The sequence below is a fragment of the Leopardus geoffroyi genome, chromosome A2 (assembly GCF_018350155.1).
Source record: "Leopardus geoffroyi isolate Oge1 chromosome A2, O.geoffroyi_Oge1_pat1.0, whole genome shotgun sequence".
NCBI classification, from domain to species: Eukaryota; Metazoa; Chordata; class Mammalia; order Carnivora; family Felidae; genus Leopardus; species Leopardus geoffroyi.
The window spans coordinates 23,712,187-23,737,847 of NC_059331.1; the positions used below are offsets into that span (position 1 = coordinate 23,712,187).

At 50.0% G+C, this 25,661-nt stretch overlaps 1 protein-coding gene across 6 annotated transcripts; it reads right to left on the minus strand.

Annotated features, from left to right (window-relative positions):
• Nucleotides 1-1,115: 1,115 nt before the first annotated feature.
• WNT5A (Wnt family member 5A) lies at nt 1,116-23,969 on the minus strand. 6 transcript variants are annotated; one of them, XM_045493225.1, is made up of 5 exons: nt 22,554-23,969; nt 16,413-16,546; nt 14,938-15,188; nt 10,244-10,536; nt 1,116-6,010 (listed from the first exon to the last, which is right to left on the minus strand). In XM_045493225.1, the coding sequence occupies exons 1-5, from the start codon at nt 22,557-22,559 to the stop codon at nt 5,552-5,554; spliced, it is 1,143 nt and encodes a 380-aa protein (XP_045349181.1). In that variant the 5' UTR covers nt 22,560-23,969; the 3' UTR covers nt 1,116-5,551. The 6 variants fall into 6 exon arrangements, with proteins under 6 accessions (XP_045349181.1, XP_045349183.1, XP_045349182.1 ...); XM_045493227.1 differs by lacking the exon at nt 22,554-23,969 and adding an exon at nt 20,851-21,110; XM_045493226.1 differs by lacking the exon at nt 22,554-23,969 and adding an exon at nt 18,576-18,603.
• Nucleotides 23,970-25,661: the final 1,692 nt, after the last annotated feature.

Genomic DNA, 25,661 nt, shown 5'->3' on the forward strand with positions numbered 1-25,661 from the left:
TGACTTCCTAGCATCGAGCAGACCATGGCTCAGAATATTAAACAGGACCGGCTTCCACATCTTGGGTTTAGTCAGACTTATTCTATCCTTCCTAGCAAATGTTTAGTGAGCACTTACTATGTACTAGAACCTGCTCTAAGCACCCCAAACATGTTAACTCATTTTATCTTTAGAACAACTCTAAGAGGTAGGTATAATGCAGTCTCTCATTTTTAAGACAAGGGTTCAGGGGCACAGAGAGGTTTAGAACTTTCCCAACATAACACAGCAAATGTCAGTTCTGGGATTTGAATCCAAACAATCTATGTTCTGAATTGCTAAGCCGAGCTGCCCTATGGAAGCTGCTGCATCTCCATTTTCTACACAGGAACACTGACAAAGGACTTTTCTAGCTCATTAGCCAACTTAGGCAAGTAACAGTCCCCCCCTTGTACTTCGCCTGCATTCCTCAAGTGCTCAATCCCTCAGTCCCTCCACTGGAAGCTGTGGTTCTCAACTGGGGGTGATTTTGCTCCCCGGGGCACATTCTGCAATGTCTTGGGAGACATTTTTGTTGTCACGAATAGGGGGGTACCGCTGGCATCTAGTGGTTAGAGGCCAGGGGTGCTGCCAAACCTCAAACACACGGGAGAAACTCCCACAATAAAGAATTATCCAGACCCAAAAGCCAACCTTGCTGAGGCTCAGAAACCCGGTTTTAAACACCTGGCTGGCAGCCGTGCAACATGCAAAAAGCAACCAGCAGAATAATTTCGGGTGATCCAGTCTGTTTATCTTGAACATTTTCTCTCTCTCCTCAAATCCTTCTCTTTCCTCTCTTGCCCTGGAATTTTATCATAATCCCATGTCACTGTGCTAAATTCCTACACTGAATAATAATCTCCTACTATGACTCTTAATACATTAGCAGCAGCGGAACAGATAAGAAATAAAGATGAACATCAGGCATAAAATACAAAAGAAACCCTCAAAATTGGACCAAAGTCTCACGCACCTGCCTGAAGTGTAGTTTTCTTTTTTCTGGTTGCCCTAAGCCATCATCGCACTCTGCACCCCCATCAAACTTTGACGGCCATGAACGCCACCTCCGCTAAACACACACACGACTGCACCAATTTCATAAAATGATTTTAATAGAAAAGTACAAGGTCTGAACAAAAATAAATAATCTTTATCTCATTTCTAGCCCAGCAAATTGTACACTGCATATAAAACTGATCTAGGAGGCAATGTTCCTCATTTCCGTTTGCTTCTGAAATACTGAGACATTAAATCTTTGAAATTCAAACTGATACACTTTTGCTTTAAAAAAAAATCACACCAACCTTTAATCATTCCATATCCATTGTCTCAAGTTGACTAACAAGATGATGTTTCACTAAAATAAAGTATTATCCAAACATTAGGTTGAAGCGTAAAGTTTGTGCGAACAGGTAGACGATCCGCTTCCTAGGTTTTTATTCCTAACATTGCCAAATGTGTCCTATATTATTAAAAACTGATTTCTTCGTCTTACTTTCAAAACATGGCATCTAGTTTTCCCCATTCCAAAGAGAGAGGAGAGACTAAAAAATACCTTTTTTAAAAAAATAAATATTTTAAAAGTATACTTTACAGAGATAATGCAGTACTCTAGACCTATGCCTTGGTGAGTATTTGCATTACGTATATTCTTCAAGTTGTAAGTACCTTTTCTATCTGTCTCTATTTCTATAATACACCACTCAGTCTTTGGGGACTGCTTTTGCCAAGGATCTCTTGGACTCAGCCAGTACCAGTTTCTTATTCGGGGTACTTATAGAACGTCATATTTGATAATTCCACCGGCTTGAATAATGTTTTGCAAAAACAAATTGAAAACTGGTATTGGCAACATTGTCTGAGAAAAGGGTTTGGGTCAGCTACTAAAACATACACACGGTGTCAGTCCCAGGAGTTCAAGCTTGAAGAACTGAACAGATAAACTGGACCAAAACTTAAAACGGTCTTCCTTCTACTTTAGCCCATAATTACTATTTTGAACATGACTCTGTTTGCCACTGCCTACATACAAATTTTTTGTTAATTTTCCTGTATTGGGAAGATCTTGAATGCACTCCAGGATGAAAAGAAAAAAATATGCTGACAGTCCTAAATGGAGTATATGTTTTTGCAATAAAGAACACTGGTCAATATACAACTGAGGAAAAACTGAAACAGATGTGAGTCCTAGAACCACAAGCGTTTGAATTTGCCCAGAAATGCTATTTTAAACACTCTATATGTTGGTCTACTGTTTTTTTGTGGAATAATGCATTCTTGGCATCCCTAAAAGGTTTCAATATGTTACAAGGTTATCCGGAAAGAAAAAAAAAAAAAAAAAAAAAAAGCAAAGGGCTAACGTATCAATCTGTGTGGCGCTGGCCAGATTTCGGTGTAAGTTTTCAGAAAGCACAAGAACTCATATTAATTGCACTTAACACAACGAACCTTCAGTTTCCAATGAGTTTCATTCTCTGCAGACTGAGGTTTGCTTTTCGTAGAACTACTTCCAAAGGGGTATGAGACAATCCGTCCATGGTAACTTCCAACAGAGAGGTACGACAGATGCAGTGGTAAACACAAATATACTTTTGGACAAAAATACTGGTCATGGATAAAAGCGTGTGCCTTTTCAGTTCTTCTCCTAGATGTTACAACAGCAACACGCTCTAAAACAATTAAGTTACATGCATAATGCTAAAAGAATGTGAGCAATCCTACAACCAGCTTTAAGCCATCTGCTTGATTTCTTTTCTTTCTTTTTTTTTTTTTTTTTTTTTTTTTGAGGAACATATAGAGGAAAAGAGAATTCCCCTTTTGTTCCATTACATATAGAAATCTTTTGAAGCTTCCAAAGTTTGGTTTTTGTAAAAGTCTCCACTCTTCTATTATTCTGACGCGTAGTCACCCTAAACTACCCTCATGGTTTCTCAAAAAAAAAAAACAAAAAAACCCTCCACATGAAGTATCTGAAGGACACTTGAAACCACTTACCAATATACAAGTAACGTTTTATTTTATATTCTATCTTCCATTTGGCATAAGCCTTTCAATGTTTGTTTTTTAAACCAGTGAAATATACAAATCACGCAAGACAGAAATATGTACATTAAAAGTACAGAATAAAGGCCATAGAAGATATACATAATATCTGAATGACAAGTAGAATATTTTACATTAAATAGTTTCTTTTAAAAACTAGGATTGTTAAACTCAACTCTCTTCATAAACATGAATCACTAAAAAGGAACAAAATCTGGTTTAGCAAATAAAAAAAATTACTTCATGGTTTTTGTATAATAAAAACCAAAAAAGTGACATTTTAAACTAATTAGTGCTTTTTAATTTCAAGATCTTTTGCTTGCAATTCACTGCAACTGAGGGGAAGTGAATATCCTTGTGCAATAAATTAAGAGCCACAGGTGGTGGAGGTGATTATGAAGACCACCAAGCCTAGGACGGTTGTAGGAGATGTGTATCTTTCCAAACTTTTAGAACAGCGTAAGTCTGAGATAAGAACACATTTGATGGCATTTTTAGGAAAAAGGTGTCCTTGCTTTAAAAAAAAAAAAATCTCTCTAACTAGCTATGTATGTCGTAAGCTCAGTTTTCCTTGGACTCAAACAGGTACCTCCAGATCTAACAGGCACCGGTTTTCACTCTGCAAAATGAACCAAGGGAACAGATGCATTGACAAAGCTTCCGACTTTTGAAACTCTCTTCATTTCCACCTCTATGACAAAGGAGTAATGCCCTTTCTGGAAAGTGTACAGAAATGGAGGTTGGAGAAAGGGGGTGGCACAGGGATGACGAAAGAAGCCTTCAAACCAACATGTATATCAGGTAAGACCTTCCAGATTCCTCAGAAACAAGGCTGCTTCGTGATGCTTAAGATGTGATCACATCAGGGCCACAGCCCAGGCTCAACCCAGAAACCTTTTGGAAAAATCCCAATTGGATTGCAATGAAGGATAACAATGCTCTAGACCGAGAAATAACCCCAGAGTAAACTAGAAATCACTGGCTGCACTGAGATATAATTATATTTATATTTATATATAGATGTGTGTGTGTGTGTGTGTGTATATATATATATATGTTATTTACAAAAGACTTTGAGATATGAGGCACCATTAAACCGTATCCCCCCCTTATAAATGCAACTGTTCAAGTACCCTAGAACAGTCTTGGGGCACACCTGCAGTATAATAGGAAAAGCTTGAGTGGAAAGTCTCTACACAGGATCACAACAGTGAACGCAGCAGCACCTCTGGGAACTCCATTAGCCATGTTAACGTCATTAAAACATACAAAAACTGGTGCTCCTCCAAATAAAAGTTTTAGGGAAAAAAAAAATCCCTAAGTAGTGGACTGTTTCCCAAGTGGAGCTTGTAATACTTCATTTCCTGTCCCACAATCAAAGGGGACCCAGTTGAGCTGCTGCCTTTCGCAACGTGGCCAGCATCACACCGCAGCAAAGCAAGGAGGAATCAGAGAGGTCCTGGGGTCAAGCAGGAGGACCGATTTTACTCTTTCCCCTCAAACAGGTTTTCTGCTCTGGTGCAACGCTGACCTGCACACCTTGTCGTCTGGGCTGAGGATCTGTGAATGGATTCATTTACTATTTTTCATTAATGTTATTTATTAACCAAGTATCCCTAAGAAAATTACAGTATATTTTTCTTCATATTCAAGCCAACCTCCCCGCCTCTCTCCAAACAAAAAGTCTAGTACCCAGAACCACATGGGAATCCTTTTCCAATCTGATAACCTAATTCCTGTTAACAGCTTCAAGTCAGTATCTTGATACCTGTGTTTCTTAGGTCTTCAACTACCGGGATTTTCCTCCCTGCTCCCCAAGTTTCAGTAGCTACTAGTGTAAGACCATCTGCAGATAGAATGTTTGAGAAAACAGACACAAATAATATACCTTCTTCCTTTGAAAGATAAGAGATTCTGGCTGTTACCTCTTAAATTACCATTTTGAAACTGTTTCGGGTTGGCAGTCCCTAGGGAAGGGGGGTGGGGGAGGGCGCCTCATTTTTTGTTGGTTTCTCAAGACCTCTCCACCCTCCCCAGAGCATTCGCAATTCACTTTGATCACAGAAGCTGGGTCCTGCATAGATCTGTACCACCCCCTTCCAGTTGGATGCTACCTGTTCCATATCTGACCCCTTAGTTGAGAAAAAGAAAACATTTTTCCCTTCTAGATGTGCACACAACTAAGGGTACATGTAATTCCCCCTCATCCTGTACCGTCAAAAGAAGTTTTGTCTTACCTTTTCAAAGATGCACAAAATAAATATTTTTTCTTGGTTCCCACCCCCCATTATTGCCAAATAATAATTAAAATATTAATAATAAACCACAGAGTTTTTAGATGGGAACAGAAAAAAAATGGTTCCGGTTGTAATTCTCAGGGGAGAATAAAACAATATTAAAAAAAAAAAAAAAACAGAATCACTGTACTTTCTATAAATAAGTGGGTCCTGGGAGCGGGGCAGGGTGACAGGCAGGCGTCGAGCGCCCGCTATTTGCACACGAACTGGTCCACGATCTCCGTGCACTTCTTGCACTTGACGTAGCAGCACCAGTGGAACTTGCAGTGGCAACGCTCCGTCTGCACGGTCTTGAACTGGTCGTAGCCGCGGCCACAGCACATGAGCTCGCAGCCGTCCATGCCCTCGGACGTCTTGTTGCACAGGCGGCCCTGCGTGCCCAGCGAGCCCGTGCTCTCGTTGCGCACGCAGTAGTCGGGGCTGGGGTCGATGTAGACCAGGTCCTGCGTGGTGGGCGAGTTGAAGCGGCTGTTGACCTGCACCAGCTTGCCCCGGCTGTTGAGCCGCATGGCGGCCGCGCTGTCGTACTTCTCCTTCAGGGCGTCGCCCACCTTGCGGAAGTCAGCCAGCTGCAGCCAGCAGGTCTTGAGGCTACAGGAGCCCGACACCCCGTGGCACTTGCAGGCCACATCAGCCAGGTTGTACACCGTCTGTGAGGAGACAGCACAGTCAGTGTATGCACTCCCAGACGAGCCCCGGACAGCCGGTGGACGGGATGTTAGCAAAGCTCCCGTCCACCTTCTACATGGAGCCATGGTCACCGGCTAAACCCGGGCCTGGGCGCTTTCCTCCTCATCCTGCGCCACCAGAAGTCTTGCGCTGCCGTCTTCAAAATAAACATGCACTTAGCTCCTCATCACCATATTCTCACACATCACTGTAACAAACAGCCAGCTTTGAACTGAGAACAGGGAGAGACCACTCAAGTTGCTTCCTTTTTTTACAGGAAAACATTACAGCAACTACTACATCTTGAACGCTCATCCCAGAGCTTATTTACCATTCCTCGCTCTCATTACCTGGATTAATCCCCACAGCCAGCCTATAAGGGAAGTGCTAGTATCGTGCCCATTTCACAGAGAAGGAAAGTGAGGCCCGTACAGTTGAGTTACTTGCCCGGCCACTGGGAGGTAAGGGTGCCAGGATTTCAACTCAGACAGTTGGGCTCTCAGCTTATGCTCAGTGACTTGCTCATGGGGAACCCAGCTGGTAAGTAGGAGGGTTGGGAGGGGTCTAGCTCAGGTGGGATCAGGGTTCAAATCTTCATCACTATTATTATTGCTGTGTGCCAGGCACTGTAATAAGAGCCTTTATGCTGTTTATCTCCTTTAACCCTCCCAAACAACATTATAACACAGGGCGGGTTAAACGATAGCACAGTGACGCAGAGAGGGAAAGTGGTCTGCACAGGCCACACAGCTAGAATGCGGAGGAACAGGGCCTGGACCTCAGGTTGTCACTCCCGCTTCCGGCACAGCCCCTAACCCTACTCCACAATGCCTAAGCTAAGAGCACCCACGCCAGACCTAGGCAGATGGGAGTTTTGTCCTAACTGTGCCCCTGAATTCAGGCAACTGGATTCACCTCTCAGAGCCTCCTTTTTCTATCTGTAAAGGGGAACTGTAATGGTACCAACCTCAAAACATTGTTGTAAGGATAAAATTAGGAGATGCAAAGAAAGTGTTCAGCATACATTCTGATGCAATCAGTAAATCTGGTCTTTCCCAGGGTGATGAGTGCATGGCATCCGGGTGCCAGTCCTACGCTCTCGCCTGGTCACCTTGGCCTCCGGGCAGCAGCGCCCACTGGCCTGGCCTCGCAGCACTGTGCCCAGTGGTCCGGGAGGTGGCAGGTGCCTATTTACGATTCCTACTACCCACAGTTCCTCTGCCAGTCACCCACCCGCCTGCTCCCCACCCCAGAGTCAGAGTGGTGCTGGCAAGCTGCAGAGAACCTGTCAGGAACCTGGAGGCTGGAGTGAGCTAGAAGGCTCCTTCCACCCAGAACAGCTCCGTTCTTCCTATAAAGACTCATAAGGGGCGCTATTTTTGTAAAAGGGGGGGAGGTAGCAGAATGTACTTCCTTGGCATAAAGGGTTTCAGGCACTCAGCTAATGTGCAGAAGGGTTTTGCAGATGTATTTAACCTTTGCTCCCCTTTGACTAAAATAAAAAGCTAATGCCCCGAGGAGATTCTAGTATGATTTCCTGGCACAGTGTTCACAGATTTCCTCCTCCCTTCCCCCACTGTCCTGGAGAAAAACTGTCTTCCGTGTAACCTCATCTGCCAGGATTCAATTTGGCTCACAGCTCAAATTATAAAACTTACAAAAAGAATTCACTCACTATTTAAAAATGTGGATGTTATGGATGTCTGGGTGGCTCAGTCAGTTAAGCTTCCGACTTTGGCTCAGGTCATGATCTCACAGTTTGTGGGTTCGAGCCCCGCGTCGGGCTCTCTGCTGACAGCTCAGAGCCTGGAGCCTGCTTCGGATTCTGTGTCTCCCTCTCTCTCTGCCCCTCCCCTGCTCACAGTCTTTCTCGCTCTCCCTCTCTCTCCTCCTCTCTCTCTCTCAAAAATAAACAAACGTTAAAAAATGTAGATGTTAAATGAAATTCTAATATTAAAGGTGCTTTTTCCAACTCTCCAAAACCCCCTCTCTCTACTTGGAAATCCCTTGACCTTCTCTCCTTGGTTGCTAAGCCCCTGATAATTTCTCCTCATGAGAGAAGTCAAAGAAATCCCCTAAATGGATGAAAGTACCAAATATGGGCACAATGAGGCCCAGAGAGTCAACCACATCTCTGTCCTGAAGGCACTTCTGGTCTGAGGCACCGGGCACACTATGCACAGGGTAATGTGACGTGTCCCCTGTGAGGACAGGGGCAAGCTTTATGGGCTCCCACAGAGAGTGGGGCTGACATGCCCATTCTGTGGCCTTGGTCGGCTGCAGTGGGGGAGACAGAGTCCACCACAGCAACAGGAGGCTTAAGAAAGGAGAGGCCACAACTGCCCCCGCCCCGCCCCGAGCAATAATCTGACCCCTCAGGGCACCACAGGTAAAAATCTACAGTTTAGTCCTTCCCCAACACCTCCAAATGTATAACATCAATTAAAAAAAAAACAAAAACAAAAAAAACTTTTTTTTTAATCTTTTTTTTTTTTTTTTCTTCGAGAGAGAGACAGAGTATGAGCAGGGGAGAGGCAGAGAGAGAGGGAGACACAGAATCTGAAGCAGGCTCCAGGCTCTGAGCTGTCAGCACAGAGCCCGATGTGGGGCTCGAACCCATGAAAGTTCATGACCCATGAGTTCATGACCTGAGCCGAAGTCGGACGCTTAACCAACTGAGCCACCCAGGCTCCCTTAACATCAATTTAAGAAGAAGCTAGGTTAGCTGGAACTATCTAGATCATCTTTGACTTCTCTGCTCTCAGCTTATGTCCAACAATTATGATTTATCAAGCACATACACTGACGTTAAGCTCAGCCCTTGGATTGAACCACGAGAAACCATTATTTAATTGGTCAGAGGTAGTCAAGTATTGGTAACTTCATCTGGATCCACCTACTATATGATCCTGGTTAGTCCTCACGTAACGCTAAGTGATAGTTCGTGCCATGGCCATCCAACAGATGTAGAAATGTAGAAACTGAGGCTCATACACAGAAAGGAACAGAACTGGAATTTAGCCTATAGCCCTTTACCCCGAGCTGTGACGCAGGCGTTTAATAAAAACACGCCTGGGCTTGTATTGCAATCCATCAATTTTCCTCCATGGCCATGAAGTGGTTCTCTAGGGCCTCAGTTTCCCGAGCTTTAAAAATGAGGGTGTGCGGTTAGAGGGCTCTAAGGCTCCTCCCAGTCTTCTGTATTTTACTCTGTGATTATCTTCCCTTTTCCTCACCCCAAAATACAGAAGAGTGAAATCTCTGACCAGAAAGTTCCTGGCACCTACCTTGGGTTCTGTGAAAAAATAATGGCCCTGGTTTTCAATGCTGCCAAAGTTAAGAAAAGTTTCACCCCTTCATTTTAAAGCAGCCATAAAGTGCCATGTGTTTAACCACAGGAAAAAAGGGTCTTTTTAACTATTGTGGAGAAGCTTCCCACCAGGAGAAGGGAAGAGTGGACCCAGAAGGCTGGTGAGGGCTTGCAAAGCTGGTCTCCCTGGGCACTTCTGAGTGGCTCCCCCTTCTATCCAGAGCCACCCTCGATTGGCCTGATGGTCAGACCTATAAAATTCCACACTGCTAAAAATGCTGTAGTTTTCCTAGAAGAACTCTTAAAACAAAACAAAACCCTCAATCCCTCAGGCCTGCTATCTAAGGACACAAGGGGAGGCAAGCAGAAAGCAAGTAAGGGAAAAGGTAAGTTCTGGAAGCTGAGGTGAGGGCTTTCTCCACTGGGCACCTACTGGGATAAATAGCTCCCTCTCCCAAATTTAAGCCCAACCACAAACATGTTCCAGGGAGGAGGGCGAACGTTTATTCACATTTTTACTTCTGAGCTGAGCTGGGCTGGCCAATTGCACCGGGGACTAATTAAAAAAGGCAGAAAAAGCTCTTTCTCAGGCAACTGCAGGAGCACCTTTGCTGGAGGGGGCCCGGGAGGGATGATTCACCTTCAGGAGGCCTTTCTGGGGCGTGCACCCCCCTTCAGAGAGGCCCATGTGTAGGTGGGGCGGGGAGGAAGGGAAGCAGAGAGAGGAGGAGAGAGCTAGACGGGGAGGCAGAGAGAGAGGGAAAGCGACCGGAGACAGAGCCTGGGTCAGAAAGGGAAGGAAGTAGACAGACGCAGAGACGGAGGGACAGGTACACACGGAGGGGTGGCACAGGGCAGGACCGAGCTAAGGGCGCGGGGCGGGGCGGGGCGGGACGGGACTCACCCTGCGGCCGGCCTCGTTGTTGTGCAAGTTCATGAGGATGCGCGCGCTCTCGTACGAGCCCTTGGCGTGGATGCGCTCCCGCTCGCGCGCGTCCACGAACTCCTTGGCGAAGCGGTAGCCGTAGTCGATGTTGTCGCCGCAGCCGCCCCACAGCCAGTCCCGCGGCAGGTCCTTGGGGCGCGCGGCGCGGCTGCAGCCGCACGTGGACAGCTCGCCCTCGCGGCACGCGCGGCTCATGGCGTTCACCACCCCCGCGGCGCTCACCGCGTACGTGAAGGCCGTCTCGCGGCTGCCTGTGGGCGGGACGCGGGGGTCACCGGGCGCCTGCCCGCGGCCCCGCGGGGAGCGCAACGGGAGCCCCCCAGCGGCCCCGGGCGGGGGCAGGGGCGCCCCAGCCCTAGCACCCCTCCGACCCGGGCCAGCCCCCCCGCCCCCACCGGCCCCGGGGAAGCCAGGAGAGCCGCCCCGACACGCAGCAGCAGCAAGTGACGCGAGCGGCAGCCCCCTGCCGTCTTTGCTCGCACCCTGAAGGGCCCGACAGCGGACTCTTCCGCTGTTGAGGTTTTCCCTACAACTCCTGAAAATCCCGGAGACTGACTTCCCAAAAGGCACACGAAACAAGTCATGGAGGGCGAAGAGAATGTGGGGAGACTTCCTTACACTTAATTTTAACGTTTGGTGTCTTCTGAAAATCTCAGGCCCTAGAACGCGGAGGCTGCAGCAGCCACACGCTTGTGGCCTGGCTCCCCTTCCTCCATCATGCAGCCTGGTGGCCTGTCTCAGGCCAGGACTTCTCCAGAGGACATTTCTAAACCTGTTCCTACAGTACTGTAGTGAACCGTGCCTCTTCTTAAATCCCAAACCGGGTTAGCCTGGTAACTTCCCCTTCAGGAAGATGGAGGTCTACTCTCACAACAGCCTGCTGTCTCTGATTCTACTTCCGCAACCCCTTCCCCACCCCATAGCCTCTGCCTCAAAGTGTTGGAATAACAGCAAGAAGAGAAAAAGCACAAGCTCAGGGGAGAAGAAACAAAAAAAAGGTCTTCTCTTTCCCCCTCTTTCTTGTAAAGAATACTTCCCTGTAAGACACTGACAGAGGAGCCCTGCCAGCAGGAAAATGGAGGCAATCACAGACTACCTTAATTTTCACTTGTACATGGAGACATTTCTGTAACAAGAAGCCACTGAAAATAAAAATGTCGTGCTATGAGAGAGGAAGGGTTAACACCCGGCCAGCTGAAGCTGGGCCTGAGGGGTATACTAGGGGTGGGGGGCTCATTTCCCTCAACTATGAAATAGGGGTATTGAACTAGGTGCCTAGGTTAAAAAAAAAAAAAAAAAGCCCCTTCTGGCCCTGAAATCCCTGTACATGAATAAGTTGCTCCTACACTTAAAAAGCTTGCTAACCATCTTTTTTTTTTTTGGGGGGGGGTGGGGGATGCAGCAGCAGAACAGCTGACAACAGGACTCAGCCCCAACCAGTCTGAGGAGGAGGGCTGTACCAATTCCAGGGCCCATGGGCTGCCCTTCTCTTGCACTTCAGCTCTACATTTCAATCCACAGCCATTTGTGATTCCTCCTTCCAGGAATGATGAAGATTCCCTTTTACCACAGACCTTCCCTCCCACGATTTTAAAATATGAATAACCTGAGGAGTGTGCTGGTGGTTGACAGGAGGATCCAGGAAGTCCCTAAGGGGTGTTACATCTATCTAGCTCAAATCAGAGAGCCAGAGAACATCAGGGGATGGAGTGAAATGAGGTGGGCAGGCGGGTTCTAGGGAGTTATTTGAAGATTAACACTGATAGCACAGAAAATATTGTGGCCCTGGATGGGACACTTGTAGAATAAGGCGGCAGCTAGCGAAAGACATAAAAAAAATCCTCTGGAGACAGAAGAAAATAAGACACTGTCCTGAGTAGATAGCGCATAAAAGGGCTTTTATACAAAAGACAATAATGCTGCTTTTTTTCATGAGTCTACCTTGAGCATTTCCTTTCTTGCCCTGGAACACAAACTGGTAGAAATCTCCAAGCTAATTGGTCACTGCAGGGAAAACGTCAGTTTGAAAAGTGCTCTTTGGCTAATAGCCTGTGGACACAGTCCTCCTGGATGGAATACTACTGGTTCAGTTAGGCTTCCTGCCCTGTGAAATCTACATCTATTCGGACCCTCAGGCCCCTTCAAAATGGAGCCTTTCTTACATATCTTTTCACAGTGTGGAGACAAAGAAGAGACGGAGACAAAAGCTGAAGGAAAGCGTAGGGTGATGAAAAATGAGAAAGTTTCCAAAATGAAGAGTGGGCCCTTCACGGAGGCAATTGTATACAGAGCCTCCCAGGCAACTGGCACCCTAGAAAAATGAGTTGAAGAGGGATGGAAATGGCAGCCTGAGTTTCTCAGACAAGGGCCCCATCACAGGGTCAGATTCTCATGGACAGGAATTGCTCTTCACATCTCTGGTGTACTGAGTGCTTTGGAAGGGGTGATGCACGCGTGCACACACACATGCATGCACACACACACACCTTTCAGCATCAGAGTTGTTTTAAATTTTCCCTTAGCTCATTCTCTTCAAACAGACTCATAAATAGAAAAGTGAAAGCCAAGTAAATTTCCCACTATTGGGGTTGGGTCCATGTTCCTCTTCCACAAAAATCTATTCTGTTTTTTCTTCTCTCCATCTCTTTAAATAAATAGAAAAGAAGGCCCCATCAGCCTTTCCACTGCGAACCACCCAGCAGCAGCTTCCTGTGCTGTGAGACCCCAGGCACCTGGGGGACTTTTGGCAAAGGAGAATGTGTTCTCAGATGCCCAGGACATCAGCTAACTTGACAGTGGTATCTAGCAAGGCTCCCTTGGAGGCTGCCAGGAGGTTCTACTGGGACCCACTTACCACCAACCCAGATGGGAATACCACACAGCTGAGGACCAGAGAGAGGATCTGCAAGGGACAATTAAATATAAGCCTTTGTACCAAAGGTTCTGCTTGTTCCCTGAGGAAGCTGGCCCTTTGAATCTTGGACCACATTTTAAATAAATCTTCAGCAGAACTCAAATCCACTTAGCAAATGATAGCTTATTCTGAACATTTTGGCCCAAAACAGGCTACATATGAAGACAAGAAGAGAATCTTAAATCAAAGCTGTGTTCGAGGGACTACACAGAGAACCTTTCCAATTGCTGTCTTGCTTCCTGGCTACCATTAAAAATGTATTGATTTTTGCTAACTCATATACCTGTGAAAACATGCCCCCATTATTTTGAGAGGAAGGCAGTTTAGGGGGAAGGCAAAGGTGAGAAGAGAAAGCTGACAACTTACCATTCTGATACAGCTAAAAAAAAAAAAAAAAAAAAAAAAAAAGAGGTTTTGAACTTACTCACAATTTCAAAATGCAGAATGGAATCTCCACCACATCCCCAATTAACTACACAGGGCACCCCATATTCAGGGAAAGCTCCTGTGTTCCTGACGCTGAACTCCTAGATTCAGATCCCAGTATATACATTAGCACTTTTTAATCATTAACAGGAAGGACAAAGCCCTATGAAACTGCAGGCTGAGGCTGCAGACCATTTTCCCATTCAATTAAAGGAATGGCTTCCAGTCCTGTATTATTTTAGTATATGAAGTCGCTTGGCTCAAACATCCACTGACAACTCTTTTTTGTTCTCAATGAATGCACTTTTCAGGGTTTTTAAAAAAGCATTTTATCCACCCGTGACGGATATTAAGCCAACTTTTTTTTTTTTTATCTTCAGTCAGTCTAAACAGTTAATTGCTTTGATAAATGGCTTCTTATTTTAGGAATCACCGCAGTCATATTAATTATAAGGGCTTGTTTGCATAAAACTAAATGGACCTAAAATACACTAGAAAACACACATAGGATCACATCTGTCAGACAGCATCCTATGCTATTAAAGCAAACCAGAGGCAAACTGATTTTCTAAATGCTTCGCCTTTAGCCCAATTTTAAGGCCACCTCCTCCCTGCAGGGAATAAGTTCAATGATACATTTAATATACAGAATCTGAATGTGAGCAATACATTTAAGATTTTTTTTTTAAGTTTCTAGGTTGAGATCTGAAGCATGTGCTTTTATATCAATTGCCAAAATCACAACGTAAATTGGATCACTTCTAATTAAAATTCTTTTTGGTACTAAAAATAAAGCTTTTTAACATATATATCTCTATAGCCTCAGGAAATATCTATATTAGGAAAATTAAAACCTTATTCACTTCCAACATATCCAGCATCCGAAAGAGGACAGTATTTAGTTTGATGCTTGGGCCATTTGAATTGTGGCTTACGAGACTTCTAACAGTTACAAGAGTTTTGAAGTTTAAAAGGATATAAATGACTCAGCTTTCCTCATCCACTTTTGAGAAACCAAAATAAGTGTTCTGCTTCTATTTTAAACAAAATGCTTTTTAGAAAAAAATCAAGTGTTCAGAAAACACGGAGGCGTCTTTGATGCTTCCCTTCTGATTTGGTTTAAAAAAAGCCCAAAACTTATAATCAGGTGTGGGGACAGCAATGAAGGCAAGCAGAAATAAAGACAAAACTTCCCCAGCCAGCACCCTGCTGGAAAGATTCCCCTCCTTATCAAGCCGGTCAGTAAACCCTAAAGCCTTTTTCCAGGAGAATAATTGACCTATATTTGAAAATATGTGAAACGGTTTCCTACCTATCTGCATAACCCTGCCAAAAACAGAGGTGTTATCCACGGTACTGCAATTCCACCTTCGATGTCGGAATTGATACTGGCATTCTTTGATGCCTGTCTTCGCGCCTTCTCCGATGTACTGCATGTGGTCCTGATACAAGTGGCACAGTTTCTTCTGTCCTTGAGAAAGTCCTGCCAGTTGGCTGCAGAGAGGCTGTGCTCCTATGATATATACTTCTGACATCTGAACAGGGTTATTCATACCTAGCGACCTAAAAAGGGGGGGGGGGAGATGTGCATTCAAGATTTACGTGAACTCTCGAGGTAGGCCCCCTGAAAGCATGTCAGCAATACATGGTTTTAAGCACACAGATGCTTTTTCTCTCCTGCTTGTCCTCATGACAAAGTATGAGAAGGGCTTCATAAAACTTCTCTGTTTAAACTGCACTCAGAAAACGGAGGTATTGTAGTCCCCACCCCGCCATCTGGCTCCTCAGCTAGGTTTTCACTCCCTTCCTTGCCCTCCTTGCCATATACCTGAACCAATATTTCCGAAATGCGCTCAGAAAAGGGGGAAATGGCGGTTTTGGGGATGGGCCTCTGACATTAGAGAAAGTGACTCACTTTGCCCCACAAATTGGACCGATCTGCCTTTGCAAATGTATGAATGCCGAAAGTAGACACAATTAGACACGGGGAGGAGATAGAGGTTCCTTCTGACTGATGGAAGGATGCTGAGGCAAATATAGAGACTGGAGAAAATTCACCGTGTTCTGGACATTTTAAAAGGGCTCCTTATGTGATTGTGAAAGACCCAAGACAGGGTATCCAGTGAGTACAAGTCATGTTTGACAGTCAGAAAAACGCTGTTCATTTACAGGGAAAAAATATCCAGAAGGCCGTCAGAAATAATCCCCTGGATATACTGCAGTCGATCTACAAGGCCCCTAACCAGAAAGAAACCCTCATTTAGGGACATTTGACTACTTCAAGTTAACTTCCTTTTGATCAAATTTCCAGCGCAAATACTTCCCCACTTGGAGTTTAGCTGTCTTCCTACAACTCTGCCTACTTCAGACCCTGAAGGTTAATAACCTCAAGTGACAGAAAATAAAAGCTGGAACTCACTTTTACTACCCAGAGGTGGCAAAAAGTAAATTTTATAGATGGGCTTACAATTATTAGAGAAGTGAATTTTGGTTCTCTTTTATTACGTGATGTACTACAAGCATACATCTGAACAAGGGCCTCATAGAGAAAAGCGAAGATTTATAGGTTCCCGTTCCCTATGGAGCTAAAGATAAGCTTGACAATATTAACAAGGTAAAAGAAAATTCTGATTTCCAGATATATAAGGTAAAATATATTATATGCATATGCATTAGATAAATGGACTCAAATTCACGATTCAGCTCTGAAAACTGCAGCATCATACAAATGAATCTTTTTAAAAAAATTAAAATAAAATAAAGAATATGTACTTAAAAGGAACTTACCACCAAGAATTGGCTTCTATTACAACCTGGGCGAAGGAGAAAAATATGGCCAAAGCCATTAGGAAGAACTTGGAAGACATTGCACTTCCAGCCATCCCCAAAGCAACTCCTGGGCTTAATATTCCAATCGCCTTCTGGAGAGGGAAGAAAGGAGCAGATGTTTATTGCCTCTCAGATAATTTTCAAGCATACAAGTTTAAACAACGGAAGCATCCGGGGTCTCTTAAGTTTACTGTTGATTGACTGCGCTTCTCCTCCGTGAGTTTTTTGATGGCAAGATATAGGCAGTTTCTTTTTCCAAATTAATCCACCCACGCAACCTCACCAGGAAATCTGATTTCGCTGGGATCCTGCGCGCGGGGCACGCCAGCGATTACAAACATGTCTCAATGCTGTTGAGTCAAAGCCCCGGTGCCAAGCGCTGCCTCTTTCCTGCTTGTTCGCTTCCCGCACCCCCTCGCTCCCCTCTAGTCCGCGCTGTGCTGGGTCCTTCCTCGGAAGGAATTCACTCGGGACCCCGCCGCCACCCTCGTCCGCTCCCCAACCTGGGCCGAGCAACAAGTGGCGCCGGAATTAATTCCATGGGCGAGAGCAGCGCGAAGGCGAGTGGAGCGCGCCACCGGCGGCTGCGGAGGAGGCGGGGTGGCCGGCTCAGGGGTGGGGGAGTGGGGGTTGGACACGGGAGGGAAGGGCAGGGGGTGGGGGGCGAGGCCCCGGGGAGCTGCGTGCGCGAGAGTGCCCAGCTGGGAAATGCAGCTCGGAATTAACAGCGTATGTTTCATAATCAGTTTACAGGCCGTTTTGGGGGAAGCCACTTCCAGAGGGGGAAGGGCAACCGGGGTTTCCTTAGGATACTCTTCAGCCAGACTGGAGTGGGGAGAAGGCGATGGGGGGGAGGGGGCACTAGGGATAACGGGGAGAGAGATCGGCTCTCTCAACCAAGGAAACCGGAAAACAGTGCCCCCTCCCTTGCCTGCGGGCTCCTCCTCGGACTCAGTGTACCCCAGAGAAGGGATAGCACCCCCGAGGAAAGAAGGGGGTCCGGGTCCCACTGTCCTAGGTGAGGATCCCTTCCTTGCCTTCCCACAAGTTCTGATTTTTTCATTTCACTCTCCCTCCCGCTCCCCCCCCCCCCTTCTGTCCCCACTCCTGACAGCTGCCACGGAGAAAGAGGAAAGGAAGCCAAGGGCGATTCCAGTTTCCTCCGGTTATGGTCTGGTGTTGTCGGCCACTTAGCCATCGCGCCACAGTGAGCCTGCCCTTAGAACACCCCCACCACACCTTCCAGCCCAATTCAGACTCGGTTCGGTAAGTCCCGGACGGTGAGGGTGCAGGGCGAGGCCAGAGCCGGTTCGAGTGAGCCCTAGGCGGGGCCAGAGATGCGCCGGCTTCCGCGGCGGCTGAGCCCCTGGATTGCAGGGCACAGAGGGCCCAGGCGGTGAAGGTTCCCGTCGTGAAGCATTTCGGGGGCGGGGGGCGGCCTTGAAAGGTTTCGCTGCCGTTCCTCCCCACTGGTGACTTCTCCACCTGTAGGCGGCGGCGGCGGCGCGAGACAGTGGCGGGTGCGGGTGGGAGGAGCGGGTTTCCAAAATCCCCTTTTACATTTCTGATTAGGGTAGCCCGCTGCACCGCCCGCAGCCCCCAGGGAGCCCTTTCCTCGGGAAAGGAAAGGTGAGCCGCCTTGGGCAGCAGAAGGTCCTGGAACGTGCGCCGTCAAAGGGGCAGAGAGGACCTAGGCGGCCTTAGAAACGCTTAGGAGCCCAGGAGCGTGCCAAGGCTTTTCCCAGCCCGCCGTCCTTTGGACCAGGACAGCTCGGGGCTTCTCCGAGAGGAAATGTTTATGTGGTCCCCAGTGCCCGCTAGCCAGCGCTCTGACCCCTTGGCCCACTTGTTCTCCAAACACCGCAAAGCGAGGGGCGCATCCCGGAGAATAGAAACCTGGGATTTCCCCAGCCTAGGAGAGAGAAGGCTCGGTCTCCCTCCCCACCCCCGCCCTAAGTGTCAAGTTTCTTCTAGGGGAGGGGGTGGGCTGCGAGGTCTGCCTTCGCGCGCGGCCCAGGCTGCAAAATCGACTCTCCCCCCATCGGCGGACAAGGCCGCGCGCGCACACACACACAACACACTCATGCACATTCACACAAACACATGCACAGACACACGCACCGGCGTGCTTCCGAGACACCGGCGGAGAAGACTGCTGGCCGCGCGCACTTTCCGAGCTTCCCGACGGGCGGGGCGCGCGGGGCGGGGCGCGCGGGCAGCGGAGAAATTGATAACAGATTCGGCGGATTACAGCGGATCTCTTTGTTAGAGGCGAAGCCACACAAACCGAACCGACTTTGGGCCGGAAGACCCCGGGGAGAGTCCGCCCGTTCCCAGCTAGGAGTGGGCCATTGGGTCTACGAGACTCGGTCTCCCCAGCTCCATACTGGGGACAGGCCAGCTGTGTCCCAAAGGGGATCGCGCAGGAGAGCCCCGCGAGTCGCGTCTCCACTTAACCCCGCGCGCTTGCCCGGAAACACCTTGGCCTTCCTCCCGCTCCAATCCCCATGCAACCCCCAAAAAAGGCCCCACAAGTTTGAAGCACTGAAAGAACCCACAGCCAAGTAATAAATACATCGACTTTGTAGGGTAAACACCCCTGCCTGTTTACCAAGAGATCTGATCCGAAAAGACCGTATGAAAGGAGACCTCTCTGGACACTGTCACACCAGGGCTAAAACAAAAGTTCTGCGCAGAGACTGAGTTTACCAAAGAACGGACTGAATGTTTTCGGACACTTCCAGGGCCCGGCGAAACTCACTAATGTACGGATCCTCTGAATCTGTTCTCAGCGTGTGATGGGGAGGGGGATTTCGGGTACTTGAGAGGTTCTAGCGCAGGGGAGGGGTGAAGTGGGGGTAGGGCGTTCCTGCGCCCTTGTTTCCAAAGTCAGAGCAGCTCAACGCAGTGGTGCTTACTCGGTATCTCCTCCAAAGCCTTCGCATTGGATTGAGGTGTGCCTAAACCTTCTTTATCAACTGGGGTGCAGGCGGGGGGGGGGGACGGGGGTGAAGAGGGGTGAGAGAGGGGAAACCATCACTCTGGTTAGAAGAGGTTCCTGGGTCACAGAAAGCTTCCCTACCACGCGCAGCACCCAAATCCTCGGCCCCACCGCCCCTAAAGAGAAATTCCGCAAAGGCAGGGAGAAGATTCTCGACCCTTGGCCACTGGTGCTACCTCACTCGGTCTGGGCATGCCCTTCCACTGGGCTTTTTGCGTCCAGAGTGCCCCCCGCCCCCGCCAGCCCAAGTCTGTGAAAATGGAAATGATGAGGGAGACCAGCGAGGAGTCTGAAATGTATGACCTGGGCTCACGGTGGCTAAAAGGATAGGACACTCCAAGAATGCCAGCTCTTGGTGGGAAATAAACTTTGTCTTCCCCACTGTGATCTCTCCTTGAAGGAGAGAAACAGAAAATTGCGGAAGATAAAAGGCATCAACCACAGCATTGGGACGCCCTGCTCCAGGAAATGCGGAGAGAAGCGGAGGGGATAAGGATGAGCAAGCCCAGGCGGACAGGAGATCTGCTTTGGGGGAGCAGGCAATGAGGGAGCACTCCCTCACTCCCCTAGCCTGGGCGCCGGGTGTCCCAGGCCGCCCCTCCCCGCTGCCAAAGAAAGGTGTCTACTGCGTTCCAAGTGTGTGGTGTGTGTAGGGGGGGGGGGGGGGGGTATAGGGAAGCCAGACAGAGAAGGTGGTGGGAGCTCCTTGTGCCCAAATCAGTGCAAGGATTGCCCAGGCTCAGGACTGAACCGCAGGTCCCGTAACAAGGACTCTCCAAAGGCAGAATTGTGGCCAAGCCCGGCTCTGTTCCCTGTCTCCCCACTTCCATCCCCTGGACAAGTCTCTCCAGACTTCAAGACTCTCTTTCTCCTTGCACACACGTATCACTTCCACCTTCTCACACAGGTTGTCTAACTCCTAGCACAGGTTCTCAACTCTATCCAGAAGAAGAACATAGTGTCCAGTGGAAGGAGAAAAAACTAAAGATCAGTTCAACCCCTATCCTTCAGAGGCAGTTTGAACTCCACTTTTTAATAGACGAAGAAATTGAGGCCGAGAAAGAGAAAGCAACACTTGTCACCTCCCACTGACGGCACTGGTGAGAGCGCAGAAGCCGGACCCTAGGCCTCCTAGGGCGACGCTCCCGTTCCTTCACCCTGGTGAGGAGGTAAACCCTTCCTCCACACGCCCCAGCCCGGTTTGCTGGATCGGACCTCTGGCCCCTTCCGTACGGCGGCGGCATCGCATTGCAGCTTGTCCTCTGGGAGTCTCGGAGAGGCCCTCCTGGGAGGGGAGAACCTGGTGGTCGGGAAGGACCAACGGAGCCAGGAGGTGGGAGGGAGAGGAGAGCGGCTGCCTGCCGGCCCCAAAGAACAGACTCCCAGGTGTCCTACCTCAAGGCAGCCAACAGGGGGCAGTCGGCACCGCACGGCGAGGATGAAAAGGCAGCGGGGGCAAGCAGAACTCCGCGCGCACGGTGCTAATAACCCCTTGTGCACCGAGGCGCTCCGGTGAGGGAAGGGAAAGAACTAGGGACTCTCGGGCCAGTCCTCCTCGGGAGGGTCCTCCTTTGTGGGGCCGGGCGGGACTAACGCTAGTAAGCCCAAGACCCGAGAACAACTGACCCTTTACTCCCCCCACACACAGGGCACGGATCTACACACTCGGGACAGAATTTCCGCGGCCTCTCCATCGCTTGCGCGCACTCAGCATTGCCCCCTCGGAACTCCCCTGGCAGAGGCTTTCTAGAAACGAAATCTCCATTATCAGGCTGGAGCAGCCTGAATATTGGCGGGAGGGCAGGGTCTGTAGGTGTGATCCCAACCCAGCCTCCAAGTGACTTCCCAAACATCGAGTTGTCCATTTAAAGACGCAAGAGGAGAAGGCGCCCCGATGCCAAACTGGAATTGTAAAGTAAAACAAGGCCGCGGGGTCTCCAGGTTTCGGGTTCTTTTTAAACTTTTTTTTGGTGGGGGATGGAGGGGGGATTTGTTTGTTTTCGAAAATATCTTACTTCTAATTCCAACCTTATTTTCAAGAAAAGTAAAACAGATCAAGAAGAGTGGAAATAAGGATCGAAGCTTGGAGGACAGGGATAGGAGAAGTTGTTTGCAAAATAGCAAGTTATATTGCAGGAAGAAATGTTAACTTTTCGCAAAAGTGAACTCCCGGTGACCCTCAGAGTGTGTGACTCGGCTTTAACATACAACTGACAATTAAAACAAACAAGAGTTCACAAACTGCCTCCCGCCCGCTCTCCCAACGCGGAGGCCCAAATGTTTCCAAAGGACAGGGCAGATTCCGCGCAGGGGGCCGGGGTGCGCTCTCCCAGCGGACGGGATTAGAGCCACCACTGCCAGCACTCCCCGCCCCCATCACCGCGGCAAAGTGCCTGAGCTCACCCAGTGGCGGCTAATAATGCTAATAACGCGACCCGGCTCCCGCGCCGGGGTGCGCGCTGGCCCCCCACCAGGCACTCTTAAAGGCACACGGCCTGCAGCTCTAGGATTCCCTGGCCGCGACGAGGCTGCAACCTGGCCTCCGGCAGCAGAGGACGAGAGAAGAGGGGGCGGTGCACGGCTCTGGGGTGTCGGCTCCTAGTCCTGCTGCCCAGTCTCCCGACCAAGGAGTCCTCCTCCCCTTTCCGAGCCCCGGCCACACACCCTCTCGGTGCCCGCGCAGTGGGCGCTCCGTAAATATTTGTTGAATTGAATCATTATCCTGTTACTGAAATATACATAGTAAATTACACTGGTGTTTCTCAGGGCAAAAGGAAAGTCATCTGTGAACCGCTTTTTTCTGTCCTGGCTCATCCTCACTTTTTTTCCCCCCAAAGTCTAAAAGGTTTGCAGAACTTTTGGTGGGACAAGAAGTCTCCCGGGAGAAAGGCAGTGCGCGAAGGGGTTGGGGCGTGGGCGAAGGGGTAGAGGTCCCTGCCAGCTACGCAGGAGTTCCAGCTTCTAGAGGCAGCAGGAGAAATGGAGGGATAAGAAAGAGGTGGGGGGGTGGGGGTGGGGAGGGGGGTCAGTTAACTTCCAAAAGAAAAAAAGTAAAGAAAAAAAAAGTGGCGAGCGTCGGCAGCGCACAGAACACCTACCTTCATGGCGAGGGGGAGGGGACGCGGCTGCGGGGAGGAAGTCGCCACTAGAGCGAGGGCAGCCGAGGAATCCGAGCGGAGCGGCCGGGTTAAGCCTGGGGGGACGATCCGGCGCAGAGCTTCGGGCTCCTCCTGGGCGCGTCCGGCAGGCGCAGGAAATCACAGGCGAAGCGGTCACTGGCGCCCAAGTCTGGGGGCCCGAGCCGGAGCAGCGCGGGGATGCGCCAGGGAACCGAGGGGGCGCCGAAGCCCGTCGGCGGGTAGCAAAGGCAAAGCCGGGCCGGCGCGCAACAAGGGAGCCGCGGGTCCGGCGAGGGCGTGCAGGCGACTGTTCCGCGGCGAGGCGCTCCCTCTCCAACGTCCATCAGCGACGGCGGTAATTAGGGCTTTCCAACCCCAAATGTGGGCGTGATTGTGCAAAAGACTTTACAACAAATAATAAAAAAAAAAAATTCTTCACAAGAGGGTGAAAAAAAAATGCCCCCACTACTCAACTCTGGCCCGAGGCGGGGGCGGGGGCGATCCGCGCGCCCAGGTGCCCCCAGTTCATTCACACCACGGATTCTGCAAACTCCTGGCGGCTCACGCCTCCCGATCTCCAGCTCCTCCTCTCCAAGTCTGTGGCCGAAACGTCTGCTTCCAGGCGCTGATCCTGCGGCCGCGAGTGAGTGTGTGGACGTCTGTGTACACACACAGACACACACCCACACCCCCCCACACGCACACACTGAATCTTTGGGGCCACAGAACAATCAGGCGCGCAGGGCTTTTTCTCCGGGAGATGCCGCTGAAAATGCACAAGTCGCCATCGGAGCTACAAGAGTCAGCGCCAACTTTTGTCCTTTCATTTTACGGTTTGGCAAAAAGGGGGCGCAAAATGGGTAAAAGTCGTCCCCCGAAAGTTCTGCGCGCGGTGGGATCGGGGGGGGGGCGATGGGCGATTGCCCCAGGGGAGATACTGGCTCCCCCCCTCCCCACTCCCTTCTTTCTTCGGGTTAATCCCCGTCTTTTCCCCGCCTTTCCTGGGCGAAGGGCGAAGAGGGGCGAGGGCACCGCGGGCGTGGGGCTGGGGAGGGGCGAGGGCCAGGGGCTCCGCGGCGGCTGTTCAGTTCTGGCGGTCCATGGCCGGCGCGGCTGCCCACCTCGTTTGGCGCCGGGGCCCCAGGGGCGGGCGAGCTTGCAAGCGGGCGGCGGGCGGTCGGGGGCACGGCGCGGCGGCGGCGGCGGCGGGAGGAGCTCGCTCGGCGGCGGCCGCACCGAACCGGACTCTGGGCGGCGGAGGCGGCGCCTTGGAGCTTGCAGCAGCCTTCCACGCGATCCTGTGCCCCGCAGACTGACTGACCGCAGGGACCGTGTCCCCCCCGCCCCCCCACCCCCTGGCCCTCCTCGCCAACTGCCTCACGCTCTCTCTCCCTCTCTCCGGACTCCTCTTTCCCCTGCAGTTTTCAGAGGGGGTAAAAAAAGAATTTTTTTTTTTTTTTTTTTTTTTTTTTTAAGTTGCAGAACCAAAGGCGGCTGGAAAGAGAGAGGGAAGGGGGGAGAAAAGAAAGAAAAAAAAAAACTCAACTTCGCCTTTGCGCATGCGTGGTGAGACCGGCCTATGACAAACTCCGCAGGATTTTAAAGCCGTACCAAGGCTGGGGTGCAGGGGGGGCGGAATACGCTCCCTGATCGACCCCCCTTCCCTGGGCTCCCCATCCCCCAAGCATCTGCCGAAAGAGAGAGATTCATTCCGCAGCCGCTGCCTGCCCGCCTTCTGGCCGTCTGCGCTCTTCCAAAGCCTCCGACCCTTGGGAGGCTGAACCCCAACTTCCCGGTCTGGACCCCTTTGCTCTCCTGTCCCAGGCCGCTCCCACTGGGGCTGCAGGGGGCCTGCTGCCCCGGCACAGAACCTCTGGGAGGACCTCCTCCCCATTCTTATCCCTGGGGGAGGGTCCCCTAAGCCCCGGGGCTGGAGACTAGGGTAGACGCACACATCCTGCATGGCTCCAGTGTAGTAGATTTGGGCACTGGGGTGTTCGATTGGGCCTCTGACTGAGACCCAGGGCACCCAGACGCGGGGTGTAGTGCTGCCTGGTGAATCTAGGTGGGTGCCCTCAGGTGAGAAGCCGCCGAAGTTCCGCAAAACAGAGTTCCAAGCACTGGAGCTTCTAGACACTTGCAGACACCTGTGGGTGTCCCCCCCCCACCCCGGACAGGGTTGGTGGATGTGTGCCCCCCACGTCCAGCATGCCAGGAGCGCCACCACCAAACCATGCCTCACAGTGGAGCACAATTCTTATTCTGAGTCCTCCCCATCCTCTAGACACCCGAGGAGGTAGAAGATACACCACACACACACACACACACACACACACACACACACGCGCGCGGATTCAATTTCTGACAACCAGCAGCATGCACTTGACCTTAAAGCAAAAACTCCATAGCCTGGGTACTTCTGGGTGGTGACTGTTTTGTTTTGTTTCTTCCATCCCCCATTCCCACCCTTGGCTGACCACCCCAGGTCGCGCTGGGAGAGGGTCCAGAGACGCTGTCCCACCCTTCCTGGTCCCTTCCTGAACCTTACTCCTCTCAGCTGATGGGACTCCTTCCCAGCGCTGGCCTCCTTTTGCTAGGCAGCAAAATGGCAGTATGGGCTTCCCACAAACTGAAAGAGATGCCCTCTCTCCCTCTGGGCTTGCTTTCTTTAGCCAAGGGTGCAGGCAGCCTTGAGGAGGGGGAGCCCAAGGTCATCAAAGCTCCTCTTGAGACACCTCCCATTCATCTCCTGGGTCCCCTTTCCCCTCACCTTTAGGCCTTGACCACATAACAATGACCTATGGGTGGTTTCCAGTTTTCCATCTGTTCTGAGATGTGCCAGTTCCAGGGGAGAGTCTAAACAAGAGGGATCTGTGCCTGGAAAACCTCCCCTGGGCAGCTCCCCTCCCCATTTCCCCCTCTCCCTTCTGGGTTTTAACCAGTAACTGCAGTTTGGGAGTCTCCTGGCCAAAGGAGGCAGGCAACCCAGCCATGCCCAGAGGCATCAGTTCAGCGACCCAGTTCACATGTGGAGGCACTGGGAAGTGGCAGGAAGTGACTTGTTGAAGAAGGAAGCTCTCCTGGGGT

Bases quoted from the DNA above. Each gene is read 5' to 3' on its own strand.
- WNT5A (XM_045493224.1), bottom strand. From the start codon at position 17,194: ATGAAACATACGCTGTTAATTCCGAGCTGCATTTCCCAGCTGGGCACT. The intron at 15,189-16,412 runs GTAAGTTCCTTT...CCCCCTTTTTAG, and splicing joins ATAGAAGCCAATTCTTGGTG to GTCGCTAGGTATGAATAACC. The intron at 6,011-10,243 runs GTGAGTCCCGTC...GTCTCCTCACAG, and splicing joins ACAACGAGGCCGGCCGCAGG to ACGGTGTACAACCTGGCTGA.